Source organism: Pollicipes pollicipes, unplaced genomic scaffold (genome assembly GCF_011947565.3).
Source record: "Pollicipes pollicipes isolate AB1234 unplaced genomic scaffold, Ppol_2.1 Scaffold_4740;HRSCAF=5597_pilon_pilon_pilon, whole genome shotgun sequence".
Classification (NCBI taxonomy): domain Eukaryota; kingdom Metazoa; phylum Arthropoda; class Thecostraca; order Pollicipedomorpha; family Pollicipedidae; genus Pollicipes; species Pollicipes pollicipes.
The window spans coordinates 39,231,013-39,250,517 of record NW_023596545.1 but is presented as its reverse complement, the minus strand read 5'-3'; the positions used below and the strand labels follow the sequence as shown (position 1 = coordinate 39,250,517).

The following is a 19,505-nucleotide window of genomic DNA, read 5'->3' as shown; positions in this document are numbered from 1 at the left end:
TAATGGAAAGGTTACCCTGGGCAGGACATGTATATGTGTTGTTATTGCCGCATTTTATTTGTTACTCCGTGTGTGGATGCGCGTTACTGTTCCCATGTCCTTCCCCGGGATACACGCGCGTGCCGTGCTCGTGCTGAAGTGCGTATTGAGATAAGCTTGTACAGTCGTGTTAACCTTCCGTCGTTAGTGTTGCCGGTGTTGGATCGCAGATCCTGGCATGCCGTCCCCTGTACATTTCTGGGCGGTTGGGCATTTATATTTTCCATAGGTCTGATATGATGCGGTGCTGCCCACAAGTGGCACCTACCTGATCAATAGACTTGTACTATTTGTGAGCATTTTTAATTAAATCAAATTGGTACCGCACTGTCCTCGAAAAGGCTGGGGCAGTTTGGGGTGTTGCTGCCTTATATGGCTGTTGGGCCGACATGGGGATGGGGTGCACAGGGCCGGTGACTATAATCCGTGCAACATCTTAGCAACACCCGGCAGTCCTGTTGGGGGGGGGGGGGGGGGGGGGGGGCTCTACACAACAGGCACACTGTTGGATCAGATCGGTTAGTTGCGGGACACCGAGGCTGATTTCATGGTCCTTGTGATGTCACAAAAGTGCCTACATCATTCTGGGTGGTACTGTTGAAGGAAAACATGCTGGATGAGGTCGGCTGTGGTTGTTCTGGGCATCGTCATGTGTCTTCCCAGTTTTTCATCCTTTGGCGACTGTGCCGCTGCGTATAATTGAATGATCGTAAGCCATCGGGGTATTTCTTGTTTTGCCCCACGACAACTCAGTGAAGACTAAGTCTGGAGGCTAAGGAATTTTAGTTGAGCTTTGAAGACTAAGCATTGTCCCATTTTGAGCAGCTTCTGTGAGGCGCGAAATGCATGCACCGCCAACGGCCCGTGCGGTTCGAGTTTTCCTTTGCTTTGCTTGTTGCTGCTGCAGGGCAACCTAATGAATCGACGGAGAGCAAATTAGCAGCTTGCGCAGTTCTACGTCACAACCCAGCGATATAATTTAGACTGATGCGCCCGAATATGAATTTAGCTATGATATATGACTCACTGTCGGTTGCGCCGCTGTCCGTCGCCCGTGACGTGTACCACTTAGCGCAACGCGCTTTGTACCGTTGTTGGATCGCGTCCCGTAAGCTTGTGAGCCGAAAGCTGCGGTCCACCGATTCATCCTGTTAGTCAATGGGTTAAACAAAGAAGCAGCAAAGTCAGTCCTTTCCAATTCCTGCGGTTACCCAGCGCGCTTCGAAGCAAACATGACAGCCGCGACGCCGTCTGATGGCGCCGGCGCGGGCGGTGCGGGGTGACCCCGTGACCTGCGGCTGCGCGGTGACCGGCCGCCGCCCGTCTGTTACAGATGACCGAGATGGAGATCGGGCGGCCCCGCGCCGAGCGCTGCCTGCGCGAGCACCACGGCGACGTCGTCAAGGCGCTCGTCACGCTCACCCAGTGACCGGCTCCGCCCGGGCGCTCTGCGAGTGTGCGCGTGTGAGTGTGGCCACCCCTGTCTGTTCATCATCGAATACACGTCATCGGTCCGCGCCTCGGAACGGCGTGTATTGAGTCGAGGCGACCGGACGGGCGGTCTGTACGAGCGACACTAGTGCGGCCGCCCGTTAGACGGCCGGCCCGGCCACAGGAAGCGCGTCACATCACGTCACGTTACATCACGTCAAGTCACATCACGTCGCGTCACGTCACGTCACGTCACGACGGCCGCCAGCCAGCGAGCTGACCGCCGCAACGGAAACGGATGGGTGACATGGAACACAACGGCGGATGGACCATTGTGTACTGATCGTCGCTGTCAAAATCAATGAGCCGCGGTGGTTTTGTTCTACAACAAACAGTGGCCACGGGAATACTACTCGGGGGCAAGGGTCGGCTGTCTTCGGAACGAAGGCGTACACATTACAGGCGACACACGTCCCAGCGTGATCTGCCGCAACACGAGCATAGAACGAACACCGCGGAATGGCAAGACAGCTGCACAGTTTGATCCCATGGAGAAGAATACACGGTGTGCCGCAGCGCAGGGCCGGCCGGCGGTCCCCAGTAAGACGGCACGTCTCCACCAGGTCGACACAGTCTGCCGATCCTGGCCTGCGCGCGCGGCCGCTGCGGCCACCGAGCTCCGGCCGCCGCCGCTCGGCAGCGACCCAGAACCGCCGTCCTGTCCTCTGCTCCCGTCCGAAACACTGCGTCCCATTGCACCGATCACTTGATAAATCAGGTACCACTGATTGCCGCAGATAACACGGCTCACCAGGCATTGCCCGTGGCGCGGCGGCGGGTTCGTGCCGCCCGCCAGCCTCGCACGTCCCGCCAACGCTCGACGCCTGCGGGATTGCACACACGAAAGTGCCGCCGCGCCCTCCAGGGGCCGACGGCGCTATCACGAAGTATGGCTGCTCAGGAGATCCGGTGGACGGCGCGCCGCTACCAGCCGTCGTTGGCGATGCGCCCGCCGTCCAGCGGCGTACTGGAGCCGGGCGACGAGACGAACGACGACGGGCCGCTGATGCTCAGACCTGCGGCCGCGGCCGGCGTCAGCGGTGCGGCTGACGAAGGGAGCGAGCTGGCCCACACCGCGCGCCACGGGAGCTGACCCACACCGCGCGCAGCGGGAACCGGCCCACATCGCGCACCGCGGGCGCTGGCCCACACCGCGCGCCACGGAAGCTGGTCCACACTGCGCGCTGCGGGCGCTGGCCCACACCGCGCCGCGCGAGCTGGCCCACACCGCGCGCCACGGGAACTGACCCACACCGCGCGTCGCGCGAGCTGGCTCACACCGCGCGCCACGGGAGCCGGCCACACCGCGCGCCACGGGAGGTGACCCACACCGCGCGCCACGGGAGCTGGCCCACACCGCGCGCCGCGCGAGCTGGCCCACACCGCGCGCCACGGGAACTGACCCACACCGCGCGCCGCGCAAGCTGGCCCACACCGCGCGCCACGGGAACTGACCCACACCGCGCGCCACGGGAACTGACCCACACCGCCACGGGAGCTGACCTACACCGTGCGCCACGGGAGCTGACCCACACCGCGCGCCATGGGAGCTGACCCACACCGCGCGCCACGGGAACTGACCCACACCGCGCGCCACGGGAGCTGACCCACACCGCGTGCCACGGGAGCTGGCCACACCGCGCCCTCCGATCCGAACACAGCCAGCAATCCCAGTCCAGCGCCACCGGCGACCGGCTGCAGTGTCAACACGGCGCGGCGCCGCCAGGCAATACAGCTCTAACAGGTGTCTATAAGTCAGTGCAGCGCTCACTCTGAGCAATACTCGCATGCATGTGAAAGGCGAATCTGAGAGGATGAAACCAACAAAAGACCTTGCAAAGATCGCGGGCCCGGATGCTCAGTCATACGCAAGCACGCACGTGCCCTCCCCTCCCTTCTTCTTCCCCCCCCCCCGGCCATCGTGCCAAGCAGCGTGCGACCGCTGCTACTGCCAACTGTGATGCTGTCTGGCGAGGCAGTACCTGCCCTCTAGCTGTACACGACAGAGACGCCCGAGGTGGCAGGTGGAGCACCGCCGCCGACTCACTCTGGGTGGGCGAGTGGAGGGCCAAAGGTGGCGGGTGACCGCGTGGCGCCGACGGCTCGGTCGGCGTGCGGAACTCCATCGAGGTCACGCGGTCGATGAAGGCATTCACCTGGCGCAGCGACATGGCGTTGTGCAGCGTCTCCAGCGGCCGGATGGACGGCACGCCGCCGCAGCCTTCGATACCTGCCGACCGGACCGCCAACACGCAGCGTCACACCGAGACGCGAGGCCTGGTGTCACACGGAGACCCCGCGAGACCGCGAGACCGGATCCACACACACACACGCACGCACGCACGCACGCACGCACGCACGCACGCACGCAAACACGCAAACACACACACACACACACACACACACACACACACACACACACACACACACACACACAGCACGGCACGGCACGGCACGGCACGGCACGGCACGGCACGGCACGGCACGGCACGGCACGGCACGGCACGGCACGGCACGGCACGGCACGGCACAGCACAGCACAGCACAGCACAGCACAGCACAGCACAGCACAGCACAGCACAGCACAGCACAGCACCGCACCACGACCCGACGCACAGTACCACGTCGCGGTGCGGGTCGCGCCGCCGCGTCGCCGGCCGTCTCACCGATGGCCGTGACGGGGGTGAATAGCGACTTGAGCTCGGGCGCCGACGACGAGCCGCTGATGACGGCCGTCGAGAAGAGCGAGCTGCCCGAGCCGCCGGGCGCGCCCAGCTGCAGCTGCTGGTTCAGGATCGACAGCTGCTGCGCGTACGCCGTCTGCGAGGGCACCGAGTGCCGCTGCCGCCGCAGCTCTGCCGACCGGCCGGCTCAGGTCAGGTCAGGTCAGCGTTGTCTGTGCGCAACACAGCTGGCAGGGACGCGGCGGCGTCGACTAACCGACAGCCAGGCAAGGAAAGTTACCACTACCGCCCTAGCCGGCAGGGGCACGACAACGAGCAGCCTCAGGTGACGAGAAGGGCTCCGGACGCTGTGCGACACAATACCGGGGACGTCCTGCTGCCCGTCACAAAAACCGGCCCGCTGACCGCACCGGGGAGGGTCCGACGCTAGGCGCAGAACGGTCCCAGACTCGTGACGTCAGGGCGCGGGGCCTCCACAGTCGGCGCTGCACCTGCCGTAGACGTCCCGCTATTCCAACTGGGGGCGTGCGGTTGCCAGAAATTTCGTCGTAGAGTACGGGCTGAAGAGTTAACTGCAGCCCGGTGACTGAGCCCAGCCGTCTGCTGCGCTCCATCCATGCACGTGTTACACGCTGCACAAGGGCGGCCCGCCGGCGTGGCGGGCGCCGCGCCGGTGGCATGCAGCGGCTGACGGCGGGGGACGCCGTCTTACCTTCGTCCTCATCGTCCAGCTCGCCCGAATTAAAGCCATCTGTTGGCGGGCAGATAAACTAATGTTAGTCACGCCATCTGCTGGATGGGGCGGCGAGCGACCCGTCTCGCCGCGCTCCGCAGGCCAGTCCAGGCGCACAGGCACGACCGAGGTCAAAGTCTGCGCAGTTCCAAACGCCAAACTGGTTAATCGGCATTCAGAGGTTTGACGGGAGACGACACAACGAGGCTGTTTTCGACCGATCGGACAGTGGGCGCCGATGCACATGCTGAGAGGACGGGCTACTCCCATGACAATTCTGCAGGGGGTATCCAGCAGGGACGGCACGAGAGGTTTCAACGAGAAAGGTGCTGCCCGAACGAGGGAGGCTACGACTTTAAACTAAGACGTCTGGGAAACAGGCTAACACCTGCCTATTCATAGGAAACCCACATTATCAGGTCAACAGGCGACTAATTTAGGGACACACAACATTCCAGGCAGTTTACGAATATACTTCAGACTACGGATATCTCCAGAATACCGCCACGCTGCAGACACCGCGGCATTTAGATTGCTTTTCAGAGCCGTAAGGTGGCGATACCTCTTTACGTAACCGCGGCTTTTGAGCACAGCTGTAGTGACAGCCATGCCTTCCACCGTGTGTTGTGCGCCCCAGGGGATAGACGGTCATTTCTGCGCCCGTCAGCATGAGCAAGCACTCTAGAGATACATTGAGAATTATACAATTTGAGCCTGAGTTATCATAGGAATACAGTTTTCTTCTGTATTCTTCTGACAGTAATATTTCACAAATTCGGTGCCAAAGCGTTGTAAGTTAATTTTCTCCAGAGCAAGGAGGAGAAACAAGCAGAAGAAAAAACGCATTTTTGGCTGTTGCAACGTAGTTAGAGAAAAAAACGTCCGAGCTAACCAGTGGGAAGTTGACAAGTTGGTCCTAAACGAGTGCGACTTACACACGAAATTAAAAAGACGGTTGTCCTATTTCCACGCCTAAACGTCCCACAAACAACTACAACCGCTTCCCAAACCGCGCGCATCTTTCATGACACTGTACAAAGCACACAAATTAAGCAGGGCCGTCACCTAAAGCCTGCAAGACGCACCCGTGTGTATGCGTGTGAGCATGTATGTGCAGGGGGAGGGGGCGGTGGACTGCCAGCGTCGACTGATCTCCGGCCACGAGGGGGGGGGGGAGGGGAGGTGGGGAGGCGGAGCTCTGACCTGGCCTGGCCGGCGCCGGCTCCACACGGCCGCGTTCCACCAGGCCCTCGAGGCTGCGCGGCCGCTCCTCGGCGCCGGCGCGCCGGTCCGGCGAGCCAGGGTGCGAGCACGAGCGGAACAGGTCCTGCTGCGGCGGCGAGAGGTGCGACGGCGAGGTGGCGCACCGGCTGAGCACGCCAGCCCGCCGGCACACACGGGTCAGAGACGGCCGCCGCCAGCCGCGCACACAGACACGCCCGGCCCACACACCAGACAGCGGCCAGCAGGGCGCCAACACGTGACCCGCTGAAGACACACACACACACACACGTGCGCGCGCACCGGCACTGACATCAGCGGCGGCGCTGGCGGTAGCCTATCGCCGCCAGCCACGTCGTCCTCGACACGTCGACGCCGTCCTACGCCGCAGGCAGCCACGATACCCCGCTAGAGATACGAACACCAGAGCCGCGCTCGGGAGAGGCGGCCCACGGTGGGGGCGGCCCGACCGACGGCGCGGCTCACCTAATGGCGATGGGCTGAGAGGGCGGCGGCCGCTGGTTGCTGCAAGGGCCCGCCTGCAAGCACGACACATTAGCGTCACCCCACCACCGCCAGCTGCATCAAGCAACAGCATCTGAGATGGACGCAAGGAAGCGAGTTGGGCATCGACAAGTCGCATTTGATACCGAACGTTAAGGTCATGAGTCCCTGGCCCCACCTGCGCTCCGGCTAGCATGTCCCTCACCCTACCTGCGCCCCGGCTAGTGCGTCCCTCACCCTACCTGCGCCCCCGCTAGTGCGTCCCTCACCCTATCTGGGCCCCGGCTAGTGCGTCTCTCACCCTACCTGCGCCCCGGCTAGTGCGTCTCACCCTACCTGCGCCCCGGCTAGGGCGTCCCTCACCCTACCTGCGCCCCGGCTAGTGCGTCCTTCACCCCAACTGCACCCCGGCTAGTGCGTCCCTCACCCTACCCGCGCCCAGGCTAGTGCGTCCCTCACCCTACCTGCGTCCCGACTAGTGCGCCCCTCACCCTACCTGCACCTCGACGGCCGCCTCCGGCTCGGAGCCGCTCTCGATCGTCTCGCCGTCCTCCTCCTCGATCATGGACGGCGGTCGGCGGCCGGGCGGGTTAGTCAGCTTATTCTACAGGGCCGGGTGAGAGGGGGGCGTCAGAGGGGCGGCGGGCGGACGTCGGCTGCCGCCGCGCCTGAGGACACGCACATGCCGCCGGACGGACCGGGGCTCGGCTCGGCACTGCACAGCACGGGGCAGAGCGGGCCAGCGGCCGCACACGCACACACGCACACCAACACCGCAACCCGACCACCCTCTGGGTCGGAGCTGGCGGGCGCACGGCCGCTTACGTGACGCTCAAACGAAACGTGGGCTGTCCTCATGGATTTACTCCCTCGCAATGATCTTCCTGGCATAAACCGAAAGACCTGCGACTCTGTCGTCGCCCCGACACTGTGTCCCCGCCCAGACGGCTGAACGGGCACCGCGGCCGTCCCCCCTCCCCGCCCTCCCCGGTCCCGCTCCCGCTCTGCCTGGGTCGTGCGTCCGAAAAAATCGGCCCGCTCAAAACGCGCACGGCACGGCACGGCACGGCACACGGGCGCGGCGGCCGACGCGGCGGCGCCACGTACCATGTCGCCGCGTGACTGGGGTCGGAAGCCGGGCCCCTGCGGCGGGTTCTTCTGGACGCAGCAGTTCACGCCCGGGCTGAAGTGAAGCTCCACGTGAAACCTGGCAGAGGGGCACACGGACGCGTCAGGGGCGACACCGGACCGCCACGCCGGCAGCTCAGGCGCTGTGCGGTAATATAACACGATACACGCACGCACGCGCACACGCAAACACACATACATACATACATACATACATACATACATACATATAATGTGCGTGCACTGGAACACCACGAATATCATGACACCTTGATACGGAGAGCTCTTCTGGACGCTTCAGTGCAATGGACTGGACGCTACCACGCTGACAGAGACGCAACGCTCAGAAAACGCAAGTGCTTAAACATGAGCGAGTAATACGATCTGGCAGCCTGTAGCTTGCCAAGTCTGACCAGCGCCACCGGTACCGGTACACCGCCAGGCGGACGACGACACGCGCACTGCATGGATCACGAAAACTCTGTCTGTCTCTGTCTCTGTCGTCTGTCTCTGTCTCTGTCTCTGTCTCTGTCTCTGTCTCTGTCTCTGTCTCTCTGTCTCTGTCTCTGTCTCTGTCTCTGTCTCTGTCTCTGTCTCTGTCTCTGTCTCTGTCTCTGTCCTCTGTCTCTGTCTCTGTCTCTGTCTCTGTCTCTGTCTCTCTCTGTCTCTTCTCTCCCTCTCTCTCTTCCCTCTCCTCTCTCTCCTCTCCCTCTCCCTCTCTCTCTCTCTCTCTCTCTCCTCTCTCTCTCTCCTCTCTCTCTCTCTCTCTCTCTCTCTCTCTCTCTCTCTCTCTCTCTCTCTCTCTCTCTCTCTCTCTCTCTCTCTCTCTCTCGCCTCGTCTCCATCTCTCTCTCAGTGACTCGTGGCACGCCCGCGCGCCCGGCGGCGGCGGCGGCGCGGCCCACCTGTTCTCGGAGAGTGGGTCCTTGGTGGGGTCCTCGTACAGCATGATCACCACCTGGGACATGTAGTTGAGTTCGGAGACGGCCGAGGCGTAGTCCATGGCGCGCCGCCACTGCTCGTCGCGCGCCTCCTGCCGGCCGGGTCCGTCCCCAGGTGAGCGGCGCTCCCACACCGTTCCGTTGATGACGTCACGCGGGCTGCCCTCCCGAGCCAGCCGGCGCGGCTGGTCACGCACTCACGTGAGACACAGAGCCAGCGAGATCAGCATGAGCAGCAGCGGCGGCGTCCGAGATATCACAAAATGCGACGCCGGGAAATGCACATCCCTCGACGTGGCGGCAAAGGCATCCGCCACTGATAAACGCGTTGGGAATCTAGCACGTGAGGCCGCACGCCAGCAGACCCGCGGGCTGCAGGCCCATCCGCGCCACGGGGTGCGGCGCCGGCGGGAGACGCGCGGCGCGTGGCTCGACAAGGCCCGAGCGGCGCCCGAGCGGCGCCCGGCCGGCGCACTCACGTCGGCCAGGCCGCCGTATCGAAGCATGGTGAGCAGCGAGTGCAGGTGGCTCTCGCTGGTGAAGTAGAGCCGCGTGCGCACGTGCCGCTGGGGGCTGGACACGCCGCGCGAGTACCTGGCGGCGGCGCCGGCGGCGTCAGGCTGGCCGGCCGCGCGACGGCGACGGTCCAGTCTCGCTTCGTGGGAAACGCTGGACACGTGAGGGGCGGGCCCGACCATCAGTGGGGACAGACGAATCGACAGGCCGCCGTGCATCAGGACATCTGCGTGCGAGGTTACACCTCTGCAGTCACTGGCCCACTGAGGAGGCGGCAGGACGGTCGGCGGCGCGGGCCCGCCAGTCGCGTGCTGGCCCGCCCCGGCCTGTGTCGGCGGACGCGCCCCGCGGCGCGCGAGCGCGGTACGCCGCTCTGGCCCGGCCGGCCGCGGCACCTACATGGGATTGAGCCGGTTGACGTTCTCCTCGGCGCCCTCATCCACGTTCCGTCGCAGGTCCGCTTGGATCTTCTTCAGCAGGGGCGTGCAGATGCCGTGCCCGATGGAGAGCTTCTCCTGGCGCGTCAGCCCGTACTCCTGCAGCGGCGGCCGGGCGCCCCTCAGACGCACGCACCGGCACCGACACCGACACAGGGACGGACGAGCTCACGGGAGGCTACGATCGAGGCGAGGGATCGGCATATCGAGGCGAGGGATCGGCGTATCGGGGACAGGCGGTGACGCACACTAGAGGCTGAGATCAGGACCGGCCCATATCGCAGGCTGGCGCGGACATCCGTCAGCAGCGGGGATCAACACGCCAGCTGGCGGCGACAGTCTCAACGACCGACACCAATCCCGGCTCCGCGACAAGGGCTAAACGCAACACACAGACGCCGCACTGCCGTCCAAAGGCAAGAGGCCTAAGAGCCATTAGTGAACACAGCACTTAAGCCGTTTTGCCTGTGGCCGGCAGACAAACAGCGCCGGGAATACGCTGCACGAAGGGTGATTCATGAGCGGCGCCCGTGTTACGACGGCCATGCCGAACTGCACAGCTGAGGTCTGGGGCAGATGACGCGGACTGGCGGTGCCGGCGGCGACCGCGCGCCCATGACTGGGTGCACAGGTCACCTGTGGGCGGCTCGTTCCCGAAGTGGGGTAACAGCAGCTCGTCTTATCGAAGGGATACTTCAGCGCACTCACCGCAAAGGTCAGATCGTAAATCCCAATGCCGATCATGTGTCACGAGCATACACAGCCGTCACACGCCATCAGGGGGAGGTTCTATCGACCCGAGGGCGTGGCGCGCGGTAAACACGGTGCAGCACGACAGGCCAGGACAGCCGGCCGCCTCACGGACACCGGTCTCGTAGCCCGGCCCGGCTCGGACCACCGACGGAGAGTCGGCCGAGGCGGCGGCAGGGGTTGGGCTCCGGGCGCGGACGGGGGGCGCAGCAGCTGACCCCGCGGCCACAGCGGCTCGGTGAGCGGGCACCTTGAGCTTATCCTCTCCCCTTCCCCGGCGGGGGAGGGACACTCAGTGTCGACACGGACCGGCTCCTCACAGGCTCCACAGCCACGACGTGCGCGATGAGTGCCGCTGCACCGCGCTGGCGAGTGTCGAGTGCACCGCACTGGCGTGTGTCGGGTGCACCACGCTGGCGAGTGTCGAGCGCACCGACCACCCAGCCGAGTCTCGGAGACTGCGCGTCGTCGAACAGCGCCCGGCCCGATGGCGCAGGCCCGTGTCTGGGCCCCGCACGCCACCGCCTGCGGCGCTGAAGAGCCACTGACCTGCGGTACAATGACGTCAGCCACCGTCTTGGCGACGCGGTACATCTCCTCGGCGTCGTCGAACTGCAGCACCTTCTGGTTGTGCTGCAGGTCGTACTTGATGTTGTCGTAGATGTCGGGTATCTTGCTGATGTCGAACTTGCCGTTGCTCGTCTTGAAGTCCTTCTCGAGCTTGACCCAGCGTCGGAGCATCAGCTCCCAGGTCTCGCCGTGGTACAGTATCAGCTCTGTGGGGGCGGCCACCGTGGCAGCATGGTCAGGGCGGCTGGCACCCCGCGGCAGCAGGCCACCGGCAAGCTTTATCACTAACAGCGGGTGTGGATAACACTCGCGCGGATCTAGCAGATCGCCCATCACGCGGCCAGACGTGTTGTCATGCATTCAAATGTCTGATCTCACCCAATGCCAGCTGGCTCTCTCACAAAGCTCTTAATTGGCTGGCCAGAATCATTTTTCTCAGAGCACCAGTAAAGAGCACACCGCTCTGGCACCTGTCTGACTGCCAGATGCAACACCGGCCTACCTTTGGACTCCTCCATTTTCGGGGTGATGACCTTCAGCAGCTTCTGGAGGTGGTTGTACACCAGCTGGCAGGTTTCCACCGGATTTTCTGCCATCAAACGAGAGAGCGTGAACATACACGCAAACCTGCCACCGCAAGTCAGACGATAATACGCTAGCATTCTCTAAGCAGATGTACTTAGTCTGGAGATCTGAGACGGGTTTCCAGGGTACTTAGGCTATCATAAACAAAAGGCGCTTGAGCGAAAGACACGAACATTGTTGGCACTTGACCGACTCACGTCAACAAACCAACGCTCACAACTGCGGACAAGTGGCAGTTGTGGGCATTGACGGGTTTTACTTTAGTTCAGCAACGCCTTCAACTGAGCGTTGCTGAAGTAGAGCAAAACCCGACCGGGAGCAGTCGGCGCGGCGCCGCGGCGTCAGCGGCGGCGTCGGGTACACTGAGCGCGAGCACCAGCGGTCGCCCGCTGAGCACCGAGGCGGTGTCGACCATGCCGAGCACGAGCACCGGCGGTCACCCGAGGCGGCGTCGACCAGACCGAGCACGAGCATCGGCGGTCGCCCGAGGTGGTGTCGACCATGCCGAGCACGAGCACCGGCGGTGTCGACCAGACCGGGCACGAGCACCGGCGGCCACCCGAGGTGGTGTCGACCATGCCGAGCACGAGCACCGGCGGTCGCCCGAGGCGGTGTCGACCAGTCCGAGCGCCGGCGGCCGCCACTCACTGAGCCGACTGAGCGCCTTGGCCACGCTGATGGAGCCGGTGGGGTTCAGCTGCTGGATGTCGGCGGCCGTGAAGTCGCGGTCCTGCTGGAACAGGTCGTGGATGCTGTTCTTCACCCTGCGGCGGAGGCGCGCGCTCAGACGGGGCCTGGCTCGAGACCGGACGCGTGACCGGACCGGACGGCGCATCACCACGCTCGCCGTCTGCCGCGCGCGGCCGGCCGACAGGCCAGCCCCGTCCCAATGCTCCGCACACGGCGGCCGACACTCACATGTTGAGCAGGTTGCGCGAGTCGGAGTCGTTGTCAAGCAGGCCGTTTGTGTCGGCGGACTTGACCATCTGGACCAGGATCGGGGTCAGCTCGCCCTCCAACGCCAGCAGCCCTGGAGAGGCCACAGAGAGCGTCATCGCGACATTCCTTCGCTGCCACCGGCGAGCCTCGGCGCGACACGCCATGAACGTCACGTGCCGACTGCAGGCGGCGACGGCGGCCGGCTCACCGTGCCCTTCGCCGCCCACCGCTGGCTCAGACACACGGCCTAAACAGGCCTACAGCAGCGTGGCCAACACCCCGCTATCCTATCTCAGAGTGATTCCTTTAACACCCTTAACACCATCTTCAACGCAATGCAGCGCCTCAGCTCGCCGGACGGGCGGGCGCCACAGTTCAACGCACGTGGCGCCAAACGCGCCGCAGTGACTACGCCTGTCGTCAGCGCAGACGGCCTGAAGCGCACACCGCGGACTGGAGCTCAGCCGCCGCCGGCCGGCCCCGAGCACACCTTTGGCGAAGGCGGCGGCCGTCATCTGCACCCTGCCCTCGTCCGACGCGTAGATCTTGAGGTCGTGCCGGTAGGTGGAGTGCAGCCGCAGCAGCCCCAGGCCCTGCGTGCCGGCGTACTCCCCTGCGGCGGCCGGCGCGCTCGGGTCACCGGCGCGACACGGCGGCGGGGCGGCGAGGGCAGACCGAGCCGCGGCGGCCGCCGGCGCCAGCCGCGGCGCTCGTCACACGCGGCCGCAAGCAGTGTACAGCCATGAACACTCGCCGAGGCAAGCCGGATATGCGCAAAATGAGACTGTCAAAGGTACAAGCGGCAGAAAAACAGCCGCACATTTCGAATACAAAAGAGACGAACGGTGTAAAAATCGTAACACTAGCGCAGCAAGCGAGCGGAGACCGGCCACGGGCGACAGGACTCAGCAAGCACCCCGACCGTTTTCAAATAAGCGTACAAATGCCGGAGCTTATGATCATAAACCGGGGCAACTAAGCAATAAACGAACAAGAACAAAGGCATGTTTCATTTTAAAAATGCCCGCATGCGACAGCTGTTGGGCAGCGGTGTGAGCAGCGGAGAATTGCGTGACAACGGACTGGCTTCAGGTGGCCGCTGGCCCTGGACGGTCACAGACGCTCCGCCGGCGCTGGGACGCTCTGGGAGCTGCCATGCGCGGGAGGCCGTGACGCCGCGCCAGGGTCGGCCGCGGGGCAGCGCCGCCGGCAGCCGTCGCGAGCCGCGGTCGGTTAGTGAGCGAGGAGCGCATGCGGAGAGGAGCGGGCGGCGGGTCGGGACGGTGAGGGCACAGGTGCTTACAGCGCTGGGGGCCAGCCGAATGTTCCCCGCTCCCTCCCGCCTCTCCCCAGGCCTCTCGGCAGTGAGGCAGCACTGCGGGCCGATGCCGAAATGCATCCACGTATGCGAGAGGGACTTAAGACTGACTCGCGGAAGCCAGGATGACTATCGCGCTTTAGGCTCGCAATGAGCACGCTCGCCCAAGTGCGGCATTCCAACAGATGGTTGCTGATGGCTGATGGGGACCCCCGCCACCCGTTCTCCAACGGTGGCTAGCTTATGGCGTGTGATGAAAGCGAGCGTAACACTAGCGCAACTGCTGGCTTACAGCGAGGACCGAATAAATTTATCAGGATTTGGGATGAGGCAAACGCACCCAATCAGCTTCAGAGGAGCACTCTACTTGGCCTAGAAACGGAGCTGACTTCCACAATTACTGCATGAACTCGCACCGAGCACCGTGGTTAGTGGGGACGCACAGAAAACCAGACAGAGACAGCAAGAGACAGAGTGAGTATGAGCGAGGAAGAGCATGGAAAAGCTACAGGTGGATAATCAGGAGGTCCCACTAACAGTGATACGCGGGGAATCCCTCCGACATTCCTGACCCCCAGGGCTGCATAATACCTGCGGTGGGAGAGACAGAGCGACAGTGTCAGGAGACAGATGGGTCACATCCAGGCGGCGCCACGGGCCGCTGAGCGCGGCAGGCGGCAGCCGACGCTCGCCACGGCCCATGTACATAAGCGCGCGACATACACACACCCACATGGAGCCAGATGCTACAAATGACGGTAAAAAAAAACAGGGCGTGCCGGCCACTGTAGAATCTCTCAGGCAGCGGCGATGTTATGAACAGCTAACACCAACAGGCGGTGGGTTATGATCGACTATTACCACCGCTCACCACCGCGCAAACCACTACGAGGAGTCAATGATACAGTAATGGTACGCCACGACCACCTCACACAGAACCCGTTAGTGCGACCTGGGTTATTGCCTTCAGCAGTGTCTGGCGCGGCAACGGCCCCCGCCACGCACGCGCCTACAGGGCGGCCGCGCGTCGCCGTGTTCATAACACGGGGACGCCGGAGGCGCGACCGGTCAGAGCGCTGGGAGCTGCAGGCCGGCACAGGGCGCCGGCGCCCACGCCATCGGGCCCGTCGCTTAGACATGACGAAGCACCACCGAACGTCAAGGTGATGAGACTGCAGCGTGCGTCATTTACAGAGTGAAGCCTCGGCTCTCACGCGGCCGTCGGTCGCGGCATGATAGCGCGCCACGGACAAGGGCTGCGTTCGAAGTGTGCTGACAACGCTAGCCAGACACGAGAGCGCGGTATTTTCATGACGTCACGTGATGTAAGCGTCTTGACGCACCGACGTTTTTCTCGGGAACGCTTCACGTCATCATGTACATGCAAAGTTCAACAAGGCCCAACTTGTACATCCCCGCCAGATTTTACGATCTGCCGTCCTTTTTGTTTTCACAAGAATATCAGCCTGGCTTTGATATCTTATCGGACAACGTAACGTGATCTTTTTACGCACGGACGTCTCCGTTTTCGCTTTAGATCGCGGTGCGATGCGCGCTTTAGTAGGTGCTGCGACTGGGACACTACTGCGACCAGTGATGACTCAGCCCACTCGGCCACCGGGACCAGCAATCTCCTGAGCTCCCATCACTGACCAGCGCGTCAGCGGGCACTCAGGGGCTCGCCGACGCGGGCCCCCACCCGCGCACGCGACCGCTGCTGCCGCTGCCGACTTACCTTGGCCGCCCGGGTACATACACCGGAATATTTTGCCCAGCTCCTCGGCCTGGACGCGGCCGGCCGGCGTCAGCTCGCCGCCCCACTTGAGCACGAGCACCAGGGACGGCTCCTCGGAGCTGCTCTCTGGCGGCGAGAGGGCCGGCGGCGCGCTCAGGCGGCCGTCCGTCGAGGCGGCGCCGGACGCGCGCGCGCAGGCCACCACGCCGCGCCGGCAGCCGCTCACAGACAGCGGGCCACGGGAGCGGGCGTCGCGACTACAGCGGCCCCAAACCGGGATACAACACCTACAGGTGTCCCCATGTACGGACAGTGCGCCTACAAACGCGAGCAGGCGCTGACACGACGCTGGCGGGTGTCCAGAGACACGGACATCCCAACACGCCCGGTACGTACAAGACTAGAAACACACATGTCTCGAAGGATACGAATATCAGGCCTATGTACTGTAGTTGCGGACATGCCACTGGCAAGAAGGGATGCCATCCGACACGGACGAGACTGTCAGGTACCCAGGATGTGGGCAGGACGACCACACGTGTCAGGGGACACGAACAACCAACCCATGCGTGTCCGGGTATGTCCATATATGTCCGGGTGTCCGCACATGACAGGCGCTCGTGTGTAAAAATACGCACAACGTGCTCACACCTGCGCACGGACATCCCCCTCACACGGACACATCGATCGTATGACGTGTCCAGAGACGCATATACAGCACGCTTGTACAAGCTCACCGCATCCCATCCATGGGATAATTGATATAGCCCAATTCAGACGTCTGGTGTGTCAATAGCTGTTGATATATCAATAACGTCGGAAACGGAAATTATCATATAAGTTCGGTTGTGAAGGAAGCACTCGAAGGCTTTTTACAACGGCATACAGCGCTACGAAACGCCGTTGTAATATCACTAACAGCGACAGAATGAGCAGGTTGCCGTGCTTTCATGCACATGCCCTGCGAAAGCGAAAGGCCCGCATACGCACAAGACGAATATAGACGTCGACGCGTCGAAGGCTAGTCCCGGGTAATCTAATTCATATCAAACTCCGTGTCACGCCCTGCCAGATTAAGGTTAGCGGCATCACACCGCTGCCAAACAGTTCTAGCCTCACGTAAACAAGTCGGCCGACGCCCATAACGGGATTCCACGTAATCGCTTACAACGGTTCATGACCCCCGATGCCGTGCCAAAACTCCCTGCTCGGGAACAACGCCGGAGGTCACTGGCCCGCCCGACCCGACTCACCGTCCTCGCTGCTCCTCTTCCAGCCCTTGGGCTGGTACTTGATCTGAATTTTCCGGTTGATGCCCGAAAAGTGTCCGTACCTGTGGCAAAGAAAACAGGTTGAACCCAGCCGACTCGGAGCAGAAGGACGAGCCGCCTAGTTCGGTGGCGCAGTTCGGTGCTCTACATGACACGGATGAGCCGTGTCCAGGTGCAGCGGAGCGCGGCGTCGCGCGGCAGACGCGACGGCATGCCAGTCGCACGCATGCCCGGAAGCGGTACCCGAGCGGCGGCGCGTCGCGCCCGCCAGGCCGTGGCGCCGGGGTCCGCCCGGCCGGCGGACGTCGGCGTGCGGATCTGGGCCGCGTCCCGACGCCGGGCCGGCGCGGCGGCCTCCGTCGGCTCGGAGAGCAAAGCCCCAGCACCGCCCAGCCTCAGGGCGGCGCGGCTCGGGCCGGCCGGCCCAGCGCGCCCACCGGCGCCGCTGGCCGGGGGCGGGACACCCTCCTGGCCCCGCAGCCCGAGGCGGCGGGGCGGCGGGCTGCGGCCGGACCCAGCCAGCGCCTTGCCTGGCGCCGGCAGGCAGCCCAGATCCGCGGTCAGTCACAGCTCCCACGCCGAGCAGGTGACCTGGGCCACCGAGACGGCGGCGGCCGGCAGCCGCAGCGGCCGGCCGGGCACCGGTGCGGTGCAGACCCCCGCGGGCCGGCCGGCGCCTGCCAGACAGTCCGCTGCCGACCAGTCCGCCCTCGCGGCGCGGCTCGCGCGCCAGGGCACTCGTCTTCCAACCTTCTACCTCCGCTAACCGATGTGTTATAAGCCCACATGACTGAAAAACTTCACAAATGCCTGAATCCAATGACCAAGGTGGACAAGCCAAGCTGTAGACGGCACACTCTTGCCAAAGAATGATTGTAGTGGGGGTTGCAGGGACTGACTGAAATGTGTCTACTAATCTATACAGGGAGCGCTACTTATAGCTAGATAATACATCGGCAATTTCCTGGATATGCCTGGTTTGGCCCAACGGAGCCGCCAATTTTCAATAATATTTGCTGCTAGCCGTGGCTTTTACCACAAAGCCCACCTCCAAGAAAGAGTTGTGGCTAGAATTCAAAACATGCAAGAGATATGACATGTTTACATCACTGCCATTCCCCAAACCGTCATCATCCACCACATCACCTCACGAACGTGAGATCGTTCACCACTACAGACACTGACGGTCATGAGGCCAGCCGCAGGCCATTCCCGCCACAGCACTAAACGGCGCGGCACACACAAAGCCTGTGCAGCTCACGAGACCAGCGGCTGCATGCCTGACCGCCCGGTGCCGGTGGGCCCGCAGACTGACCAGCGGCTGCATGCCTGACCGCCCGGCGCCGCTGGGCCCGCAGACTGACCAGCGGCTGCATGCCTGACCGCCCGGCGCCGCTGGGCCCGCAGACTGACCAGCGGCTGCATGCCGGACCGTCCGGTGTTGCTGGGCCAGCAGACTGACCAGCGGCTGCATGCCGGACCGTCCGGTGCCGCTGGGCCGGCAGACTGACCAGCGGCTGCATGCCGGACCGTTCGGTGCCGCTGGGGCCGGCAGACTGACCAGCGGCTGCGTGCCGGACCGTCCGGTGTCGCCGGGCCGGCAGACTGACCAGCGGCTGCAATGCCTCACCGTCCGGCGCCGCTGGGCCGGCAGACTGACCAGCGGCTGCATGCCGGACCGTCCGGCGGCCGCTGGGCCGGCAGACTGACCAGCGCCTGCATGCCGGACCGTCCGGTGCCGCCGGGCCGGCAGGCGGAGCGCGCAGCGCGCACGCCGGTCATGCAGCGCACGACGGTTCCTCGACGTCGGGCAGGTCAGGGGGGCGGGGGGAGGGCCACCAGGCGGCGGGGCGGCCCGACCCGGGGAGAAGGCCACGCATGCCGGCAGCATACAGTGCGAGCCAGGCGCGGGGCGGGGGGGGGGGGGGGGCAGCGGGGCAGGCCGAGTCCGCCGACCGTCACTCACAGTACGGCCGGCGTCCTGAACGGACAGCAGCAGCACGCTGGCAACAGAGGGAGAGACGCCGACCGTCACCGGCGGCCCGGCGGGACAGGGGAAGAGACGCCGACGTCACCGGCGGCCCGGCGGGACAGGGAGAAGACGCCGACGTCGCCGGCGGTCCGGCGGGACAGGGGAGAGACGCCGAAGTCACCGGCGGTCCGGAGGGACGGGAGAGGAGACGCCGAAGTCACCGGCGGCCCGGCGGGATAGGGGAGAGAGACGCCGACGTCACCGGCGGCCCGGAGGGACAGCGGGAGAGAGACGCCGACGTCACCGGCGGGCCAGGCGGGACAGAGGAGAGATGCAGACAGTCACCGGCGGCCACGGCGGGACAGGGAGAGAGAGACGCCGAAAGTCACCGGCGGCCCGGCGGGACAGGGGGAGAGAGACGCCGACGTCCACCGGCGGCCCGGCGGGACAGGGGAAGAGACGCCGACGCGTCACCGGCGGGCCAAGCGGGACAGAGAGAGAGATGCAGACGTCAACCGGCGGCCCGGCGGGACAGGGGGAAAGAAGACGCCGATGTCACCGGCAGCCTGGGGGACGGGGGGGAGATAGACGCCGACGTCACCGGCGGCCCTGGCGGGACGGAACAGACGACAAAGGGGGAGAATGGTCACCAGCCGTCCGGCGGGACAAGG

At 64.0% G+C, this 19,505-nt stretch overlaps 1 protein-coding gene across 1 annotated transcript in view; it reads right to left on the bottom strand.

The window, feature by feature from the left end:
* Nucleotides 1-1,546: 1,546 nt before the first annotated feature.
* Nucleotides 1,547-19,505, bottom strand: part of LOC119098357 (inositol hexakisphosphate and diphosphoinositol-pentakisphosphate kinase 2) — a gene marked incomplete in the record, with an annotated part of 85,522 nt that continues 67,563 nt past the window's right edge. Inside the window, 19 exon segments of the mRNA XM_037221277.1 lie at nucleotides 1,547-2,546; nucleotides 3,578-3,760; nucleotides 4,197-4,385; nucleotides 4,927-4,965; nucleotides 6,151-6,317; nucleotides 6,655-6,707; nucleotides 7,169-7,276; nucleotides 7,780-7,879; nucleotides 8,706-8,833; nucleotides 9,221-9,335; nucleotides 9,657-9,793; nucleotides 10,994-11,220; nucleotides 11,517-11,603; nucleotides 12,248-12,363; nucleotides 12,518-12,629; nucleotides 13,029-13,151; nucleotides 14,394-14,447; nucleotides 15,592-15,717; nucleotides 16,845-16,957. Coding sequence (XP_037077172.1) covers nucleotides 2,455-2,546; nucleotides 3,578-3,760; nucleotides 4,197-4,385; nucleotides 4,927-4,965; nucleotides 6,151-6,317; nucleotides 6,655-6,707; nucleotides 7,169-7,276; nucleotides 7,780-7,879; nucleotides 8,706-8,833; nucleotides 9,221-9,335; nucleotides 9,657-9,793; nucleotides 10,994-11,220; nucleotides 11,517-11,603; nucleotides 12,248-12,363; nucleotides 12,518-12,629; nucleotides 13,029-13,151; nucleotides 14,394-14,447; nucleotides 15,592-15,717; nucleotides 16,845-16,957 — 2,269 coding nt within the window.